This window comes from Chiloscyllium punctatum, chromosome 12 (genome assembly GCF_047496795.1).
Source record: "Chiloscyllium punctatum isolate Juve2018m chromosome 12, sChiPun1.3, whole genome shotgun sequence".
NCBI classification, from domain to species: Eukaryota; Metazoa; Chordata; class Chondrichthyes; order Orectolobiformes; family Hemiscylliidae; genus Chiloscyllium; species Chiloscyllium punctatum.
Genome location: NC_092750.1, coordinates 75295118 through 75315739, shown reverse-complemented (window position 1 = coordinate 75315739; position 20622 = coordinate 75295118). Strand labels below are relative to the sequence as shown.

Genomic DNA, 20622 nt, shown 5'->3' with positions numbered 1-20622 from the left:
GAACGGGACAGACACGAATGAACGGGACAGACACGAATGAACGGGACAGACACGAATGAACGGGACAGACACGAATGAACGGGACAGACACGAATGAACGGGACAGACACTAATGAACGGGACAGACACGAGTGAACGGGACAGACACTAATGAACCGGACAGACACTAATGAACCGGACAGACACTAATGAACCGGACAGACACTAATGAACGGGACAGAGACTAATGAACGGTACAGACACTAATGAACCGGACAGACACTAATGAACGGGACAGATACTAATGAACGGGACAGATACTAATGAACGCGACAGACACTAAAGAACGGGACAGACACTAATGAACGGGACAGACACTAATGAACGGGACAGACACTAATGAACACGACAGACAATAATGAACGGGACAGATACTAATGAACGGGACAGACACTAATGAACGAGACAGACACTAATGAACGAGACAGACACTAATGAACGGGACAGACAATAATGAACGAGACAGACAATAATGAACGAGACAGACACTAATGAACGGGACAGACAATAATGAACGGGACAGACAATAATGAACGGGACAGACACTAATGAACACGACAGACACTAATGAACGGGAGAGACAATAATGGACGGGACAGACACTAATGAACGGGACAGACACTAATGAACGCGACAGACACTAAAGAACGGGACAGACACTAATGAACGGGACAGACAATAATGAACGAGACAGACAATAATGAACGAGACAGACACTAATGAACGGGACAGACAATAATGAACGGGACAGACACTAATGAACGGGACAGACAATAATGGACGGGACAGACACTAATGAACGGGACAGACACTAATGAACGGGACAGACACTAATGAACGGGACAGACACTAATGAACGGGACAGGTACGAATGAACGGGACAGATACCAATGAACGGGACAGACACGAATGAACGGGACAGACACTAATGAACGGGACAGACACGAATGAACGGGACAGACACAAATGAACGGGACAGATACTAATGAACGGGACAGGTACTAATCGATGGTACAGACACAAATGATCGAATCAAATATTAATGAATGACACTAACATTGATGAGTCAGTCAAAGAATGAATAATGAATAAGGCATTCTCTATCGAATGAATCCAACACTAATGAATGAAACGCTAATTAACAGATGAGACATTGATGAACAAGACAGACAGTGATGAACAAATCAGGCACTAATGATGGAATAGAACACAAATGAAGGAGACAGACACAAGTTTGTGAATTAGACATTAAAGTCTGAGTCACAGACTGGTAAATGAATCAGACACTGGTGGACAAGACTGACACGACTGAGTGAGTGTGACACGACTGAGCGAGAGTGACACGAATGAATTAATCAGGTACTAACAGTTGTGTCACATACTGATGAATGGATCAGAAACTGATGACTGTGACAGACGCGAATAAAAAGTCAAGTCGTAACGAACAAATCAAACACTGATAAAGAATCAAACACTAATGAACAAGACAGAGAATGAGTCAGATATTAACGAATGAGGCAGACATGAAAGACTGAATCAGATGCTAATGAATGAGACAAACTGTTAAAGAGTCGTACAGTAAGGCTCTTAGGCCCAATTCATCCATATTGGCCAGGTTTCTGAAACTGAACTAGTCCCATTTGCCTGAATTTGGCACATATCCATCTAAACCTTTCTTATTCATGTACCTGTCCAAATGTCTTTTAAATATTGTAACTGTACCCGTCCCTACCACTTGCGCTAGCAGCTTGTTCCATGTATACATCACCCCTATGCAAAAAAGCTGCCCCTCAGATCCCTTTTAAATCTTTCCCCTATCGCCTTAAACCTATGCTCTCTAGTTTTGGACTCCCTTACCCTGGTAAAAAGTCTTGAACTATTCACCTTATCTATGCCCCTCGTTATTGCATAAACCTTTGTATGATACCTCTCAGATTCCTATATTTCAGTCAGAAAAGTCCCAGTGTGTCTTTATAACACAACTCCTCTAGTCTTAGTAATAACCTTGTAAATCGTTTTTGCACCCTTTCCAGTTTAATAACATCTCTCCTATCAGAGCAACCAGAATTGTTGAACAAGATGAAGACAAATGAACGAATCATACACTAATGAATGAATGCCGCAGACATGAATGGGAGAATCAGACATTAAAATGTGAATGAGACATTATTTAACAAGACAGACACTAATGAACCAGTCAGATGCTAATTAATGAGACTGACACCAATGAATGAGACAGACACTAATGATAGAGTGAGATTAGATTAGATTATTTACAGAATGGAAACAGGCCCTTCGGCCCAAGTCCATACCGACTCTCCGAACAGCAACCCACCCAGACCCATTCCCCTACATTTACCCCTTCACCTAACACTACAGGCAATTTAGCATGGCCAATTCACCTAACCTGTACATCTTTGGAGAGTGGGAGGAAACTGGAGCACCCGGAGGAAACCCACGCAGACACAGGGAGACACTAGTTAAACAATCAGACACTGGTGAACCAGACACACACTGTTGAACTAGTCAGACACTAATCTGCCATTAATGAATGAAACATATTAAAGACTGAGACAGACAGTAATGATTGAGACAACACTAGTGAATGAATCAGACATGAAAGAATGAGTCAAATACTAATAAATGACACAGATATGGATAAACGAGATAGACAGGAATAAATGAGACAGACTAATAAACAAGACAGGCACTGATACATGAATCAGGCACATAGTGAACAAGACAACGATAATGAAAGAGATCAACTCCAATGAACGCATGAGACACCAATGAATGGATGAGTCACTGATGAACAAAAGAGACACTAATGAACAGGAGAGACACTCATAAATGAGGCAGACACTAATGAGAGAGACACTCATGAACAGGAGAGACACTCATGAACGAGAACAAATGAATGAAACAGACATGAATGATTTAATCAAACCCTAATAAGCAACACCAACACTAATGAACAAGAGAAAGAATGAGTCAGACACTACCGACCGAAGTAGGTACTAATGAATGAGGCAGACACAAATACATGAGTCAGATACTAATGTGTGAGATAGACACTCCTGAATGAGATAAACACTGATGAATGAATCTAATTCTGAGGAATGAATGAAGCACTCATGTACAAGGGACACTAATGAATGAGTAAAACACTAAGAATGAATCACACTAATTAAGAAATCAAGCACTAATGACTGCGCCAGACAACAATGAACAAAACAGAAGGTAATGAACAAGACAGACACCGATGAATAAATGAGAGACTAATCAACAAGATAGACACTGATGATTGAGACAGACAATAATAATGAGATAGACAACAATGAAGGAGTCAAACACTGCTGAATGACAGATACTGATAATGTATCAGACACTGATACATGAGACAGACACCAAAACCCAGGACTACTAATATCTAGAAGGACAAGGACAGCAGAAATGTGGGAATACCACCCTCGCAAGTTCAATTCCAAGTTGCTCACCATCCTGACATATCTCCATTCCTACAGTGTCAATCTAATGAACGAATCATATACAAATGAAGGCGACAGACACGAATGAACGGCAACACACTGATGACCGAGGCAGAAACTGAGGAACAAATCAGACATGGATGAACAAAGCAGACACCAAGTTCAACGGAGAGTGCAGGAGGGCAGTCCAGGAGCAGCACCAAGAATGCACAATAATGAGGTATCAACCTAGTGAAGATACTAAACAGAACTCAGGGTAGTATCCTAGGCCCAACCATCTTCAGCTACTTTATCAATGACCTTTCTTACATCATAATGTCAGAAGTGGGAATGTTCGCGGATGACTGCACAATATTCAGCACCATTCATGACTCTCAGATACAGAAGTAGTCCATGTTCAAATGCAAGAAGACCTGGACAATATCCAAACTTGGGCTGGAAACATTGGCCCCATATGAATGCCAGGCAATGACCATCTCCAATAAGAGATAATATAACAACTGTCCCTTGACATTCAGTGGTGTAACATCATAGATCCCTCCACTAGCAACATCCTGTAGGCTACCATTGACCAGAAACTCAACAGGAGTCATCACTTAAATACAGTGGCTACAAGAGCAGGTCTGAGGCTAGGAATCCTGTGGTAACTCACCTCCTAACACCCCAAAGCATGTCCATCATCTAAAAGGTACAAGCCAAGAGTGTGATGGAATAGTCTCCAGTTGCCTGTATGTGTCCAGCTCCAAAAAACATTGACACCATCCAGGAAAAAGTAGCCCACTTGATTGGCAACTCATTCACTCCTTCCCTCCTTCCACCATCGATGATGAGTAGCAGCAGTATGTACCATCTACAAGAAGCCCTGCAGAAATTCACCAGAACTCCTCAGACAGCAGTTTCCAAACCCATGACCACTTCAATCAAGAAGGACAAGGGGAACAGATACATGGGAACACCCAGCCCCTACAAGCTGCTCGCCGAGCCAGTCATCATCCTGATTTGGAAATATACTGTCATTTCTTCACTGTCATTGGATCAAAATCCTGGATTTTCCCTCACTAAGGGCAGTGTGGGTCAACTTACATTGTGTGGACCACTACTTTCCCTTGGGCAGTAAATGCTGACTCCGCCACAAAATCCAGATCACACAAGTGAATTTAAAAAAGCGCCACTTCAAACCCATCACCAATAACATCTCGAAGGACAAGGGCAGCAGATACAAAGTTCCCTTCTGTGACAATGCTGCTCCTTCTAACAAGGTTATGTTTTCTTTGGTTTTATTTCAGAGGGGTCATAAAGTCATGGGTTCCAAGATGTCTGGGTTTATCTACTTGAGGAAGCTCTTAAGTTTAAAAAAAAACCCTTGTACAATGAAAAGGGAGTGGCCAGCTCTCTCAGCTCAGCCTTAGTCTGGTTTGTTTTGGTTTTCGCAGTCTGGCTGCTCAGAGCTGCTGGTCAGTTTAAGCTGGGGAATCTAAGGAAACAGCAAGAGGCTCCATGCTAAATCACTCTGCCATCTCCCTCCCCTGTAACAACCTGGGTCTGGTTTTACCCTTTTGCCAAGGGGGTGATTATGGGGGCTGCTGCATGCATTTAGAACAGCATCATGAAGTTGGGATAGTCGATCAGGTTTTTGGATAGGTTAAATTATTCTGTCTTCTGTTTTGTTTCTGTTTCATTCGGTACTCTGTAAATAGATTCAGTTTTGTTTAAAACAGAGGGATTTTGACAGGCTGCATCTCTCATCGAATATCCACTTTCACCTGCTTAAAACAACTGGAAAATTTAAGGTCTCGGCTTCCTTCTTCAAATGTTTGGGGGGGGGGGGGGGGGGGGGGGGGGGAGTCTCGTCTGGTCCATAACAGACGGAGGGCTCTTCGCTGGATTTGTTCAATAGTTCCAAATTGGAATTAAGGTCGCTGGACTCAAAGGTGGCCAGTGGTAGGTGTTAATGTCAATTGTTCTGGGTGTTGAATTCAGTTGGTTTAGACAGTGCTTGGTGTAGTAAAGGCTCTTTCAGTCACTGAGAGTTCTCTGGGGGTGGAGGAAGTGAGTTTGGGGGCTTTCCAAAAAGGTGAACAAGGAAAAGCTGCTGGAATTGGAGCTGCCTCCTTCTGTGAGGAAAGGAGAGATAATTACAGCAATAGCTCAGCATTTAGGTCTGCCAGAAACACCAGCCGAATCTTTAAAGATGGCTAAAATTCAACTGAAAATGAAGTAGCTCGAGTTAAAGGCAAAAGAAAAGGAAAGGACAACAGAGATGAAAATGTTTGAATTGCGATTAAAAGCAGAACAAAAAGAGAGAGAAAGAGAGACGGAGGAAAGGAAGAAAGAGAGGAAGTCTGAACTTCAGAAATCAGCACTTAGACAGGAAGGCCAACTTAAAATGATGAAGACTGAAGGCAAGCTCAGTGAGGATGAGCAAACCCAAGGTAGCCAAAGGCCTGGTGAGAATCTATTTAAATATGTTAAAGCATTGCCTGAATTTGATGAGAAGGATGTGGAAGCGTTTTTCATCTCATTTGAGAAAGTGAGGTGATATGTACCTCTGAAGGACTACTGCCAAAAAAAGTACTCGTAACAGGAATTCACAGTGAGACAATTAGTGCTCAGTTACGTAGAGTGAGGTTAGAGTGCCCAGTGAAAAGTGGAGAAGTTATGGCAGGGGAACTGGACAAACTCGCTGCTCCAGGAGTACAATTTTTCCTTGCTAATGATATAGCTGGTTCACAGGTAGGAGTGCTGCCTACTGCAGTTGAAAAGCCAGGCAATGGAACTATTAAAAGACAAATATCCTGGGATTTTTCCTGACTGTGTGGTAACAAGTACCACCTCACCAGATTTGAAACTGCTGTTTCAAGTCAGCAATTGAGACAGGAGAGATTAAAGAGTACAGATGAGAAAATTGAAGTGGAATTAGCAGGGACCCTGTTTGATCAAATAGTTGAGACAAACCAGGAGCAGACAGAAGATATAGCAGATATCTTTCAGTCAGAGAAATTAACTGAGTTACAGCAGAAACAGGAGAAACTACAATTATATCAAAAGGCATACACAGAACAAGAATCCGAATATATCCCTGAATGCTACTATCTTAAAAATAATGTCTTATTGAGAAAATGGAGACCATTACATATTCAGGCAGATAGGTGAGGGGTAGAAGTTCATTAAGTACCAGTGGGTTATAGAAACGAGGTGTTATGCGTGGCACATGAATTACCAGTAGGTTCTCATTTAGGGGTAAAAAATGTCAAGCTAAAATACAAAAGCACTTTTACTGACGAAATCTGGACTGCACAAGGATGTAGTTGAATTTTGGCAGACATGTCACACATATCAGGTAATATGCTCAGTCAGTAATAAAACCTGCACCTTTAATATCCATCCCTGCATTTGAGGAACCTTTCACAAAAGTCTTAATTGATTGCCTAGGACTCCTTCCTAAAACAAAAAGTAGGAATCAGTATTTGTTGACAATAATGGATATGTCCGCTAGATTTCCAGGTGCCACTCCATTACACAATATCACAGGTAAAAAGGATTGTGGAAAAGTTACTCAAATTTTTCGCGAGATACAGACTACCTACAGAGATACAACCAGATCAATGGGTCAAACTTCAATTTAAAATTATTCAAGGAAATTATGGACAGCTTAGAAGTAAAACAATTCAAATCTACTGCGTACCATCCAGAGTCACAGGTAGCGCTAGAAAGGTGGCATCAAACATTAGAGACCATATTAAGGCCTTATAGTCAAGGCTATCCACATGATTGGGATAAAGGAATTCTGTTTGTACCTTTTGCCATCAGAGATAGAGTCATAGAGTCATAGAGATGTACAGCATGGAAACAGACCTTTCCACTCGTCCATGCCAACCAGATTTCCCAAACAATCTAGTCCCACCTGCCAGCGCCCAGCCCATATCCCTCCAAACCCTTCCTATTCATAGATCCATCCAAATGCCTCTTAAATGTTGCAATTGTTCCAGCCTCCACCACTTCCTCTGGCAGCTCATTCCATACACGTACCACCCTCTGCATGAAAAAGTTGCCCCTTAGGTCTCTTTTATATCTTTCCCCTCTCGCCCTAAACCTATGCCCTCTAGTTCTGGACTCCCCCACACCAGGGAAAAGACTTTGTCTATTTATCCTATCCATGCCCCTCATAATTTTGTAAACCTCTATAACGTCACCCCTCAGCCTCCGACGTTCCAGGGAAAATAGCCCCAGCCTGTTCAGCCTCTCCAAATAGCTCAAATCCTCCAACCCTGGCAACATCCTTGTAAATCTTTTCTGAAACCTTTCATGTTTCACAATATCTTTCCGATAGGAAAGAGACCAGAATTGCATGCAATATTCAAACAGTGGCCTAACCAATGTCCTGTACAGCCACAACTTGACCTCCCAACTCCTGTACTCAATACTCTGACCAATAAAAAAAAGCATACCAAACGCCTTCTTCACTATCCTATCTACCTGCAACTCCACTTTCAAGGAGCTATGAACCTGCACTCCAAGGTCTCTCTGTTCAGCAACAATCTCTAGGACCTTACAATTAAGTGTATAAGTCCTGCTAAGATTTGCTTTTCCAAAATGCAGCACCTCACATTTATCCAAATTAAACTCCATCTGCAACTTCTCGGCCCATTGGCCCATCTGATCAAGATCCTGTTGTAATCTGAGTTAACCCTCTTCGCTGTCCACTACACCCCCACTTTTGGTGTCATCTGCAAACTTACTAACTGTACCTCTTATACTCACATCCAAATCATTTATGTAAATGACAAAATGTAGAGGACCCAGCACCGATCCTTGTGGCACTCCACTGGTCACAGGCCTCCAGTCTGAAAAATAAACCTCCACCACCACCCTCTGTCTTCTACCTTTGAGCCAGATCTGTAACCAAATAGCTAGTTCTCCCTTTACTCCGTGAGATTTAACCTTGCTAACCAGTCTCCCATGGGGAACCTTGTCAAACGCCTTACTGAAGTCCATATAGATCACATCTACCACCCTGCCCTCATCAATCCTCTTTGTTACTTCTTCAAAAAACTCAATCAAGTTTGTGAGACATGATTTCCCACGCACAAAGCCATGTTGACTATCCCTAATCAGTCCTTGCCTTTCCAAATACATGTACATCCTGTCCCTCAGGATTCCCTCCAACAACTTGCCCACCACCGAGGTCAGGCTCACCGGTCTATAGTTCCCTGGCTTGTCCTTACCGCCCTTCTTAAACAGTGGCACCACGTTAGCCAACCTCCTGTCTTCCGGCACATCACCTGTGACTATCGATGATACAAATATCTCAGCAAGAGGCCCAACAATCACTTCTCTAGCTTCCCACAGAGCTCTCGGATATACCTGATCAGGTCCTGGGGATTTATCCAACTTTTTGCGTTTCAAGACATCCAGCACTTACTCCTCTGTAATATGGACATTTTTCAAGATGTCATCTATTTCCCTACAGTCTATATCTTCCATATCCTTTTCCACAGTAAATACTGATGCAAAATACTCGTTTAGTATCTCCCCCATTTTCTGCAGCTCCACACAAAGGCCGCCTTGCTGATCTTTGAGGGGCCCTATTCTCTCCCTAGTTACCCTTTTGTCCTTAATGTATTTGTAAAAGCCCTTTGGATTCTCCTTAACACTATTTGCCAAAGCTATTTCATGTCCCCTTTTTTTCTCCTGATTTCCCTCTTAAGTATACTCCTACTGCCTTTATACTCTTCTAAGGATTCACACGATCTGTCCTGTCTATACATATGCTTCCTTCTTTTTCTTAACCAAACCCTCACTTTCTTTAGTCATCCAGCATTCCCTATCCCTACCAGCCTTCCCTTTCACCCTGACAGGAACATACTTTCTCTGGATTCTTGTTATCTCATTTCTGAAGGCTTCCCATTTTCCAGCCGTTCCTTTACCTGCGAACATCTGCCCTCAATCAGCTTGTGAAAGTTCTTGCCTAATACCGTCAAAATTTGTCCAATTTAGAACTTTCTCCAATTTAGAACTTCAACTTTTAGATCTGGTCTATCCTTTTCCATCACTAGTTTAAATCTAATAGAATTATGGTCGTTGGCCCCAAAGTACTCCCCCACTGACACCTCAGTCACCTGCCCTGCACCAAATGAATTGATGAAATTCAGTCCATTTGAATTAGCTTTTGAACATGAGGTGAGAGTGAGAGAACTTGCTAAGTTAGAATTCGGAGACATATTTGGACTCTGTCAGATTTTAGGGGACATTTAAGTAGAGTGGGGGAGTGTCTAGACAGCAATATCACAGCATACAGTGAAACAAAAAGCAGACAAGAAATCACAAACTCACAATTTTGCTATCGGGAGATAAGACATTGTGTTACTTCCAGTGATAGGCGAATTTTTGAGCCAGGTTTAGTAGACCTTACCAAGTAGAAAGGAGATGGAGTGAGGTGAACTACTTTGTAAAGACTCCAGACAAAAAGAAATCTCATAGAGTGTGGGTAAAGATCTGCCACCCTGTCTATCCACAGTATGGCCACACAGAACACAGAAAATCAAGCCTGTCCCAACCATACAAGAAACACCCAGAATGCCTCAGCATTGACCAAATAGGCTGACAAGGGAAACCAGATACGACCACAGTCACTCGCAGACCAGGGAATACACTTCCAAGACAAACAATAAGCTTCTTGGACCGGATCGGCACAGCTGTCCCAAAGCCCCGAGAGCAGTCTCATACCCTAGTGATACCCAAGCCACACAAAGGACAGGTCAGATGGACAGGCACCAGAATGCCTTGCTCACAGGAGAGAAACAATGGAAACATCTTGCTGCTTCAAAAGGGACATTCTCATCTCCCCTCTCCTGGTCCCAACAAGAACTGTTTGATGCTGTCAGGATGTTACATTGTATTGACAATCAGGACATTCTTCTGATAACAGTGATTATCACCATTGTAACTGGATTACTTGATTATCAAGACCATTGTATTTTGCCTATTTTTAATTAACATCATTGTATAGTATTAAAAATCACACAACACCAGGTTATAGTCCAACAGGTGTATTTGGAAGCACTTGCTTTCGGAGCGCTGCTCCTTCATCAGATGATTGTACAATATTCCTATAAAAACCGGCTTGATTCTCATCTCAGGGAAGAGAACGCTTGAACTACCTATACAGACTGTCAGTTCTGTGTCAGCATAGTCAATGTCTCTTCCAGCGATATCGCTTGTAATAAACAGCTTGTCAATTTCACCTGATTTGGCTTGTGTGGTCTCTGTTCAATTGGACTCACTTGTCTGACACAGAGTGTGTTGGATAAAGAACTGACTCAAAGTTAGATGACAGAGGTGGTGGTGGAGGGTTGTTTTTCAGACTGAAGGCCTGTGACCAGGCGAGTGTCACAAGGATTGGTGCTGGCTTCATTGTTTTTCATCATTTATATAAATGATTTGGAGGTGAACATAGGAGGTATAGTTAGTAAGTTTTGCAGATGATACTAAAGTTGGAGGTATAGCGCATACCTCAGGGTACAACAGGATCTTGACCAGGTGGGCCATTGGGCCCAGGATTTGCAGATGGAGTTTAATTTAGATAAATGAGAGGTGTGGCATTTTTTTAGATTACATTCCCTACAGTATGGAAACAGACCCTTCGGCCCAACAGGTCCATACCGACCCACTGAAGAGTAAGCCACCCAGAACCATTCCCCTACATTTACCCCTGACTAATGTAACGAACACTACAGGCAATTTAGCGTGGCCAATTCACTTAACCTGCACATCTTTGGATTTTAGGAGGAAACCGAAGCACCCAGAGGAAACCCACGCAGACACGGGGAGAATGTGCAAACTCCACATAGACAGTCACCCAAGGCTGGAATTGAACCCGGGCCTCGGGTGCTGTGAGGCAGCAGTGCTAACCACTGAGCCACCGTGCCACCCTTTGGAAAGGCAAATCAGGACAGGACTTATATAGTTAATGGTAATATCCTGGGGAGTGTTTCTGAACAAAGAGACCTTGGAGTGTAGGTTTATAGTTCCTTGAAAGTGGAGTCGCAGGTAGATAGGATAGTGAAGAAGGCGTTTGATATGCTTTCCTTTATTGGTCAGAGTATTGAGTATAAGAGTTGGGAGGTCATGTTGTGGACATTGGTTGGTTCACTTTTGGAATATCACGTGCAATTCTGGTCTCCCTCATATCAGAAGGATATTGTGAAACTTGGAAGGGTTCAGAAAAGATTGACAAGGATGTTGCCAGAGTTGCTGGATTTGGGCTACAGGGAGAGGCTGAATAGACTGGAGCTGTTTTCCCTGGAGCATCGGAGGCTGAGGGGTGACCTTATAGAGGTATATAAAATCATGAAGGACATGGATACGATAAATAGACAAGGTCTTTTCCCTGGAGTGATTTAGGGTGAGAGGGGAAAGATTTAAGAGGGACCTATGGGCCAACTTTTTCATGCAGAGGATGGTGCATGTATCAAATGAGCTACCAGAGGAAGTGGTGGAGGCTGGTACAATTACAACATTTAAAAGGCATCTGGATGGATACATGAATAGGAAAGGTTGAGAGAAATAAGGGCCAAGTGCTGGTAAATGGGACTAGATTAATTTCGGATATCTGGCCGGCATGGACGAGTTAGACCAAAGGGTCTGTTTCTGTGCAGTACATCACAATGGCCGTATGATTCTATGTGAATATGCTCAAAAGATAATTTGATACAGAAGGAAAGGAAAAGGACACTGTGTTATTGGTGACAACACAGAGTGAAGAACTAAGGTCAGAGGATTCCAAATTGGACATTCTTCAAATTAAATTGGACAGTGAGGAAGTTGTCAAAACTTGGGATAAATTAATGACTTACCTTCCAGAGGAAACTTGAAACGATTTGAAAGAGTTATTGGTATCGCATGGGGTGATATGTGAAAATAAACTGGGAAGTACGAATCTAATTGTACATGATCTCGAGATAGGAAATGCTGCACAGTTTAAGCAACATCCTTATAGGGATAGCCCTCTTAAGTTGGCACAGGTTCAAAAGGAGACTGAGCGCGTGTTTCAAGATGACATAATCGAAGTTAGTTACAGTGACTGGAGCTCACCCATCGTAATGGTGCCAACACCAGATGGTACCCAACGGTTAAGCGTAGACTACTGCAAAGTTAGTGCAGTTACAAATACTGATTCATATCCAATTTCGCGTTCGGAAGACTGTAATGAAAATGTGGGAAAAGCAACTTATATATTCCTAAATTGGACTTGCTCAGCCTATACTGACAGGTACCTCTGTTTGAAAGAGCAAAGATGATTTCAACTTTCATAATGCCAAATGGAACACATCAATTTAAAGTAATACCACGTGGTATGAAAAATGTGCCAGCCACATTTCAAAGGCTACCAATAAAGTGATTTCCAGATTACCCAAATATATTGTCTACGTAGGTGGCTTTTAGTCACACGTGGAAGGAACATATGCAACACTTATTGGACTTGTTCAATCAACGTCAGGAGGCAGGTTTGGTGATAAACCTGGCTAAAATTGAATTTGCCAAGCCCAAGTCCCATTCTTGGGGCATGTCACAGGATGTGGACAAATGGCCCCATGGAATGCAAAAGCAAAGGTAATTGGGGAGTTTCCCATACCGTCGACAAAAAGAGCAGTACTGTGATTGCTGGGAATGAGTGGATTTTACCAAAAATTCACACCAAATTTTAGTAGTGTGCCTGCTCCACTCACAGAAATGCTAAAGAAAGACAAGAGGTTTCAGTGGACAGTCGACTGTCAGAAGGCATCTGACAGCCTGAGTGCTGTCTTAACCACTGCCCCAGTATTAACCACACCTAATTACACAAAGCCGTTCACGGTGACTATCAATGCGAGTGATGTGGCTGTGGATGTCGATGCTGTGTTCTTACAGGAAGATGATGTGAAGATTGGGTATTTCTCGAGGAAATTGAACATTCATTAGCAGAAATATTCGACAGTTGAGAAGGAGACTTTGATCTTGGTGTTGGCGTTACAACATTTCAATGTTTTTGTTACCATTAATGTATCTGAGACAATCATATACACTGATATACACTGGACTAATGGACGGCATGGCAGCACAGTGGTTAGCGCTGCTACCTCACAGCGCCAGAGACCTGGGTTCAATTCCCGCCTCAGGCGACTGACTGTGTGGAGTTTGCACATTCTCCCAGTGTCTGCGTGGGTTTCCTCCAGGTGCTTTGGTTTTCTCCCACAATCCAAAAATGTGCATGTTAGGTGAATTGGCCGTGCTAAATTGCCTGTAGTGTTAGGTGAAGGGGTAAATGTAGGGGGATGGGTCTGGGTGGGTTGCTCTTCGGAGGGTTGGTCTGGACTTGTTGGGCCGAAGGGCCTGTTTCCATACTGTAAGTAATCTAATTTACTTGTAACCCATTGAAGTTTGTGGAGAAATTTAAGGACAGAAATTCCAAACTGTTTAGGTGGGGCTTGTTGTTACAGCCATTCACTTTGATAGTTGTGCATGTGGCAGGATGAGCAAGCGTGATTGCTGATGCATAGTTCAGACTCCGATGAGAAATGGAGGCGTTCAGTGTCAGGAATAAATGGACTGAAACAGAATGTAGTAGTGCATGATTATAGTCAATGTAATGTATATGGGGTTGTCATGTACAAACAGTCTAAGATTAAGGGATTTTAAAATGAAGCCAACTTTGGATATGGTTCATTCTTTTTTATAGGGGGGAGGTGTGACTATGCTGCTCCTTTAACAAGGTTATGTTGTCCTTGTGTTTTTTTTCAAAGAGGTCATAAAGTCATGAGTTTCAAGATGTCTTTGTTTATCTACTTGAGGAAACTTTGAATTTAAAAAAAACACACTTGTACAATGGAAGGGGAGTGGCCAGTTCTCCCAGCTCAGCTTTTCTCTGGTTTGTTTTGGCTTTAGCAGTCTGGTTGTTCAGAGATGCTGGTCAGTTTAAACTGGGGCATCTAAAGAAACAGCGACAGTGGGATCAGGTTCCATACTGAACCTCTCTGCCATCTCCCTCTCCTCTAAGAACTGCCTTTTGCCTAGAGGGTGTTTATGGGGACTGTTGCAGGCATTTGGAACAGCATCATTAAGTTGGGATAGTCTCTTGGGGTTGCGGATAGGTTAAGTTATTCTTATTCTGTATCCTGTTTCGTTTGTGTTTCATTCAGTACTCTGTAAATAAATTCTGTTTTGTTTCAAACCGATGGGTTTGGACCAGCTGCATCACTCCTCGAATATTCACCTGCTTAAAACAACTGGAAAAGTTAGGGTCTGGTCTTCCTTCTTGATTTGCTTTGAGAGGGTCTGGCCTGGTCTGTAATACCTTCAAGCCACTCACTACCCTGTCTTGGAACTATATTGCCATTTCTTCACTGTCACTGGGTCAACAGCCTGGAATTCCCTCCCTGAGGACATTCTGGGTCAACCTGCAGCACATCGACTGCAATGGTTTAAGAAGGCAGTTCACCACTTTCTCAAGGCCAACTAGGGATGGGCAATATACGCTGGGCCAGCTAGTGACACCCACATCCCACTAGTGAATTTTTAAAAATCCATAATCTCATACTTCCTCACTTTTTAGAAATGTATTCATGTGATGAGAGCATCACTTGCTCGGCCAATATTTATTGCCCATCTCCAATTGCTCAGATGACAGTTGAAAGCTGATCACATTGCTGTGGGTCTGGAGTCACATATAGGCCAAACTAGATAAGTTATCCCCAGCTGGGTGTTTCTGATAATCAGCAGTGGACTCATGGTCGTCATTCAGATTCTTGATTTACAATTTTTTTTTACATGGTGGGATTTGAACTCCAATCCCCAGAACATCACCTGGGTCTCTGGATTAACAGTCCACTAGGCCACTGCCTCCCCTTGTATTCCATCTGCCAGGTGGAATACAAGGTCCACTCACTTAGCCTGCCTGTGTTCTTCTTTGTGTCATCCTCTTCAATTGCCTTCCCACCATTTTTTTGTGCCATCCACAAACTTGGCTATAAGATTCATCCAACTCATTAACGTATCTCGGAAATTACTGTGGCCCCAGCATCAATCCCTGTGGCCCACCACAATTACAGGTTGCCATTCTGAAAACGCCCCTCACTTTTCTGAATCTCTGACTTATTAATAGGCTAATATAATACTTCCAACACCATGGGCTCTTACCTTACTAAGTAGCCTAACATGCGGTCTTCTGAAAATCCAAATATGTTACATCTACTGCTTTTCCTTTATCTATCCCACTTTTTACTTCCACAAAGAGTTCAAATACATTTTTCAGGCATGATTTTCTCCTCTTGAAGCCATACAGTCTCTACTTCATTATATTATGCATTTCTAAACGCTCTATTGATCATTTATAATAGACTTCCAATAATATTTTTCCAATAATGGATGTTAAGCTAAGTGGTTTGGACAGACATTAATACACGAGACAGATGGTAATGAATGAATCCATCAGGAATTAACAAGGGAGTCACTAATTAAGTAGGCAGACATTAATAAACAGGGCAGACATTAATGAATGGTGCAGACACTAATAAATCAGACAGACAATAATGAATGAATCAGGCATTAGTGATTGAGACAGACACTAATAATTGGAGATGGTAGGCAATGCAGACACTTATGGGCAATAGTTAGGCACTAATAACAGAGAGGCCAAATGCCAACAAACAGTATTTTAGATCCACAGTTTGGTTGGGTTCTCAGCACCTCTGCAACTCTGCCATTGGTCTGGAATCACATTCTGCCCCATTGCTCTGAATGGGATCATACACAGTATAACTTATGTGTATCAGTGCATTTAAACAAAATAAATACAAGTTACTATTTGACACTAGTTGAAGAGATCTGACTGGCATTTTTATGTTGTCTGTCTTCACTGGATTCAATCATGAAACAAGGTCATCACCCTCGTACTGAATTTTATGGGCCTTGATAGCATTCTTGATTGAGTACTTACTTGACTGACTATTGCTGAGAAAGGATAACTCTGTTGAAGCTTCTCGTCTTGCACTCAACAGAACAATTCATAAGAATATGAAATCAAGAAGAAATTCGACATTATACTGCATATGAGGAGAAGGTTAGAACATAGAACAATACAGCACAGAACAGGCCCTTCGGCCCACGATGTTGTGCCGAACTTCTATCCTAGATTAAGCACCCATCCATGTACCTATCCAAATGCCGCTTAAAGGTCGCCAATGAATCTGACTCTACCACTCCCACGGGCAGCGCATTCCATGCCCCCACCACTCTCTGGGTGAAGAACCCACCCCTGACATCTCCCCTATACCATCCACCCTTCACCTTAAATTTATGTCCCCTTGTAGTTGATTGACTGGCGAGTGGGCTCTGGCTAATAGAGGTAATACACTGGCAAATGCACCAACTATCAATGATTGATAGTCAATTGCCAGTGTACATGCACTGTGCCTGTAAAAATTAGTCATAGAATCCGTACAGTGTGGAAACAGGCCATTTGGTCCAACAAGTCCACACTGACTCTCAGAAGATCATCCCACCCAGACTCACCCCCTTCCACGTTATATCTGCATTTCCCATGGCTAATCCACTTAACCTACACACCCCTGGACACTATGGGCAAGTTAGCATGGCATATCTTTGGACTGTGGGAGGAAACTGGAGCACAGAGAGGAAACCCACGCAGACACAGGGAGAATGTGCAAACACCACACAAAGTCTCCCAAGGCTGGAATTGAACCCAGGTCCCTGGTGCTGTGAGATAGCAGTGTTAACCACTGATCTGGCATGCTGCCTCCAACCTAACACAGTATTTAACAGCCATTTTCTGAATCATTCCTCAGGACAATGTTCAAATCAATCAGACCTATGCAGTTTAAATTCAAACAATTAACCTTCAGTCAGCATCCTCCATGGCAACACCTCTACCAGAGTCCACTTGCCAAACCATAAGACCTCCACATAGGACATATGAGGAAAAGCAGGCCATTCAGCCCTTGGACATTCAATTAAGATCATAGCTAATTTGATAATCCTCAACTTCCACTCTTTTCCCCATAACTACTGATTAAAAATCTACCTGTCTCAACTTGAAAATACTGAATGATCAGCCTCAACAATAAAAGAATTCTACAGATTCAAAACCCGCGAGGTAAGAAATTCCTCATCTCTGTCTTAAATGTGTTTCCTTATTCTGAGATCATGCCCTTTGCTCCTAGAGTTTCCTACAAGGGGAAACAACTTCTCTACACCTACCCTGTCAAGGTCTGTAAGAATCTTGATGTTTCAATGAGGTCGACTCTCATTTTTCAACGTTCTAGTGAGGCCCAACCTCTCCTCATAAGGCAGTCTCTCCATATCGGAGATTAATCTAGTGATCCTTCTCTGGATTGACTCCATTCTTTTTCCCCTTGGATCAGGGTAGCAAAATTGTTCACTGTACTCCAGCTGTGTTTGACTACTGCCTTGTATAGTTGTAGCAAAGCCTTACTATTTTAATATTCTATTCCCTTTGAAATAAAGGCCAATATTCCATTGGCCTTCCCTATCACCTGCTGAACCTGGAGGCTAGCATTTTGTAATTAAAGGACGAAAACTCCCAAATCCTCTTTCTGCAATCTTTCTCCATTTAAGTAATATTCATTTTACTCCTTTTTCTCCCTCCCAAGAGGCATAACCTCACATTTCTCCGCATTCTGTCTGCCAAATGTTTGTTCCCTCATTTAACCGCTGCAATCTTTTGTTTTAGGTCATCCTCATCACTTGCCTTCCCACCTATTTCATGGTAAATTTGGCTACAGTATATTTACTTTCTTTATTCTCGCACATTTGTCAGCCATGATTTCCCCTTCTTAAACAAGTGGCACTCTCCTCATATGCAGTGAGGTCTTTGCCTTGAATTGGTTTTCTTGTGAACTATCTCGATAAATGCATGACAAAAAGCTTCAACAAAAAGTGTCAGCTTTCGGGAAGTCTAATTTTCTAAAGGAAGTGCTCACCTCTCAAGTTCCTGATCCATGTTCTTGCGGCTCTCGAAAGGGGTGAAGCTGCTCATGTCCACATAGCCATCGTTTTCTGAGGCGGAGCTGAAAGCTCTGCTGGGGTTGTCAAAGAATTCAGTGAAGGTCCCGGAGCGGCCATTCCTCCTGGATGGAATTTGCACGTTTTCGTAGTCTGAGCTGACTGCTGGAATGTTTTCATAATCAGATGTGTCGGCATTGGGGAAGGAAATGGATCGCGGTTTAGTTAATGGGAGCGATGAGTAAGAAAGGCGTGACCTATCCTCAAAGGACTCGACCCTTGTCACACTTCTACTGAAAGGTTTTGGTGTCCCTTTCCTCTTGCCATCTTTGTTGATTAGGAAGGTGGAGGAAGAATCCCACACTCGTATCTTTCCAGATCGCGTCTTAATCTGCGGCGAATTCCCCAAACTCCTCCGATCAAAATCGAGGACCCTTACTGTATCCGATTGAGGCTTGCACACATTCACCTCAACTGCGATCTTATTTTCCACCTTTTTCCGAAATTTAATGGGCAAAAACCGTTTGAAGGATGACTTTTTCTTTGCATTCTGTTTTAAATATTTATCCGGAGATTCGTTTTCAAGCAAGAGGGACGGTGAACTTTTGGTGATAGGTTTTTTGGTGATACTGGCAAGCTCAAACGGAGGAGGGATATCCACCACAGAGGAGGGACTAGAGGCTGCAGAGGTCGGGAGAGGATTCGGTTTTAGCAAACTGCCCGATGGTGGAACAACAGAAAGTAGGGAGAGATTATCTTCCATCGTCTCCATTTTGTTATCAAAAAGTCTCTCTGTTTGTCTGTAAATAGAAATGGGCAGATCCTTTGCTTCAACAGAAAATGAACGGGGATAGAAAGTGTAGCATCTGTGCTTTGCAGTAAACAACCTCCTGTTTACAGACACGTCACCGAGGTTACAATCTTCTCCGGCTGCTCTGCCTGCTTTTTGAAGTGGGATTCCAGTTTCTTCCAAAACTGTATCCGGCACTTTCACACTAAGAGACCGTGCTCTTGATCTTGTGTTATTCCAATCAGTGGTAACAGGTTTATCAGCACCCACTTTATCAACTAACTCACTCCCTCGTCCCAAATCAGCTCTTTCAAAATACAAAGGTAGCATTCCATCTATCCCCTCAGAGGCTTCAGAGTCTTGTTTCAAGAGTCGCCTGTATCCACTTTCAACTGCGAATCCAAGGACACAGTTAGAGTTGGTAAGACTGACTTTCTCTACGGTATTTTCGGGAGAGATACCCAGCTGATTGTCCCTCTCAGATGTCTCCCCCTGTTCTGCAGTTATGGAGGAACGTGACAATTCCACTGGTTCTTCATTTTGACCAAGTTCCTCCTTTACGTCCCAGGATTGAGTGTTTGGTGATAATGTCGTCATGTTCTTTTCCCCTTCATAATTCAGCAGCTTGGATGTTCCAGTTAATAATGTTCCAACACATTCGTCCACCTCTCCCCCATCTTCCCGAGGTTCATTCCCAAACACTTCTTCCCCATCTCCCCCTGGTTCATCTCCCTCATTCCCACCCACCTCTTCCCCATCTCCCCCTGGTTCATCTCCCTCATTCCCACCCACCTCTTCCCCATCTCCCCCTGGCTCATCTCCCTCATTCCCACCCACCTCTTCCCCATCTCCCCCTGGCTCATCTCCCTCATTCCCACCCACCTCTTCCCCATCTCCCCCTGGCTCATCTCCCTCATTCCCACCCACCTCTTCCCCATCTCCCCCTGGCTCATCTCTCTCATTCCCACCCACCTCTTCCCCATCTCCCCCTGGCTCATCTCTCTCATTCCCATCCACCTCTTCCCCATCTTCCTGAGGTTCATCTCCCTCATTCCCATCCACCTCTTCCCCATCTTCCCGAGGTTCATCTCCCTTATTCCCATCTCCCTCATGCCCACCTGCCTCATTCTCACCTACCCCAGGCTCGTTTGCTAATCTCTCACATTGGCAAAGCCTGTCTGCAGTATCTCCATCTGCTGTGTCCCCGTCTGCTGTGTCCCCGTCTGCTGTGTCCCCGTCTGCTGTGTCCCCATCTGCTGTGTCCCGGGCCTTCCCCAGCACATCGAC

At 43.2% G+C, this 20622-nt stretch overlaps 1 protein-coding gene across 1 annotated transcript in view; it reads right to left on the bottom strand.

Annotated features, from left to right (window-relative positions):
- The window catches only part of LOC140483946 (FYVE, RhoGEF and PH domain-containing protein 5-like), a 239377-nt gene extending 219348 nt beyond the window's left edge, over nucleotides 1-20029 (bottom strand). The window contains exon 1 of the mRNA XM_072582811.1: nucleotides 18524-20029. Within this exon, the coding sequence (XP_072438912.1) occupies nucleotides 18524-19932 (1409 nt within the window). The 5' untranslated portion in view covers nucleotides 19933-20029. The remainder of the gene's footprint in view (nucleotides 1-18523) is intronic.
- Nucleotides 20030-20622: the final 593 nt, after the last annotated feature.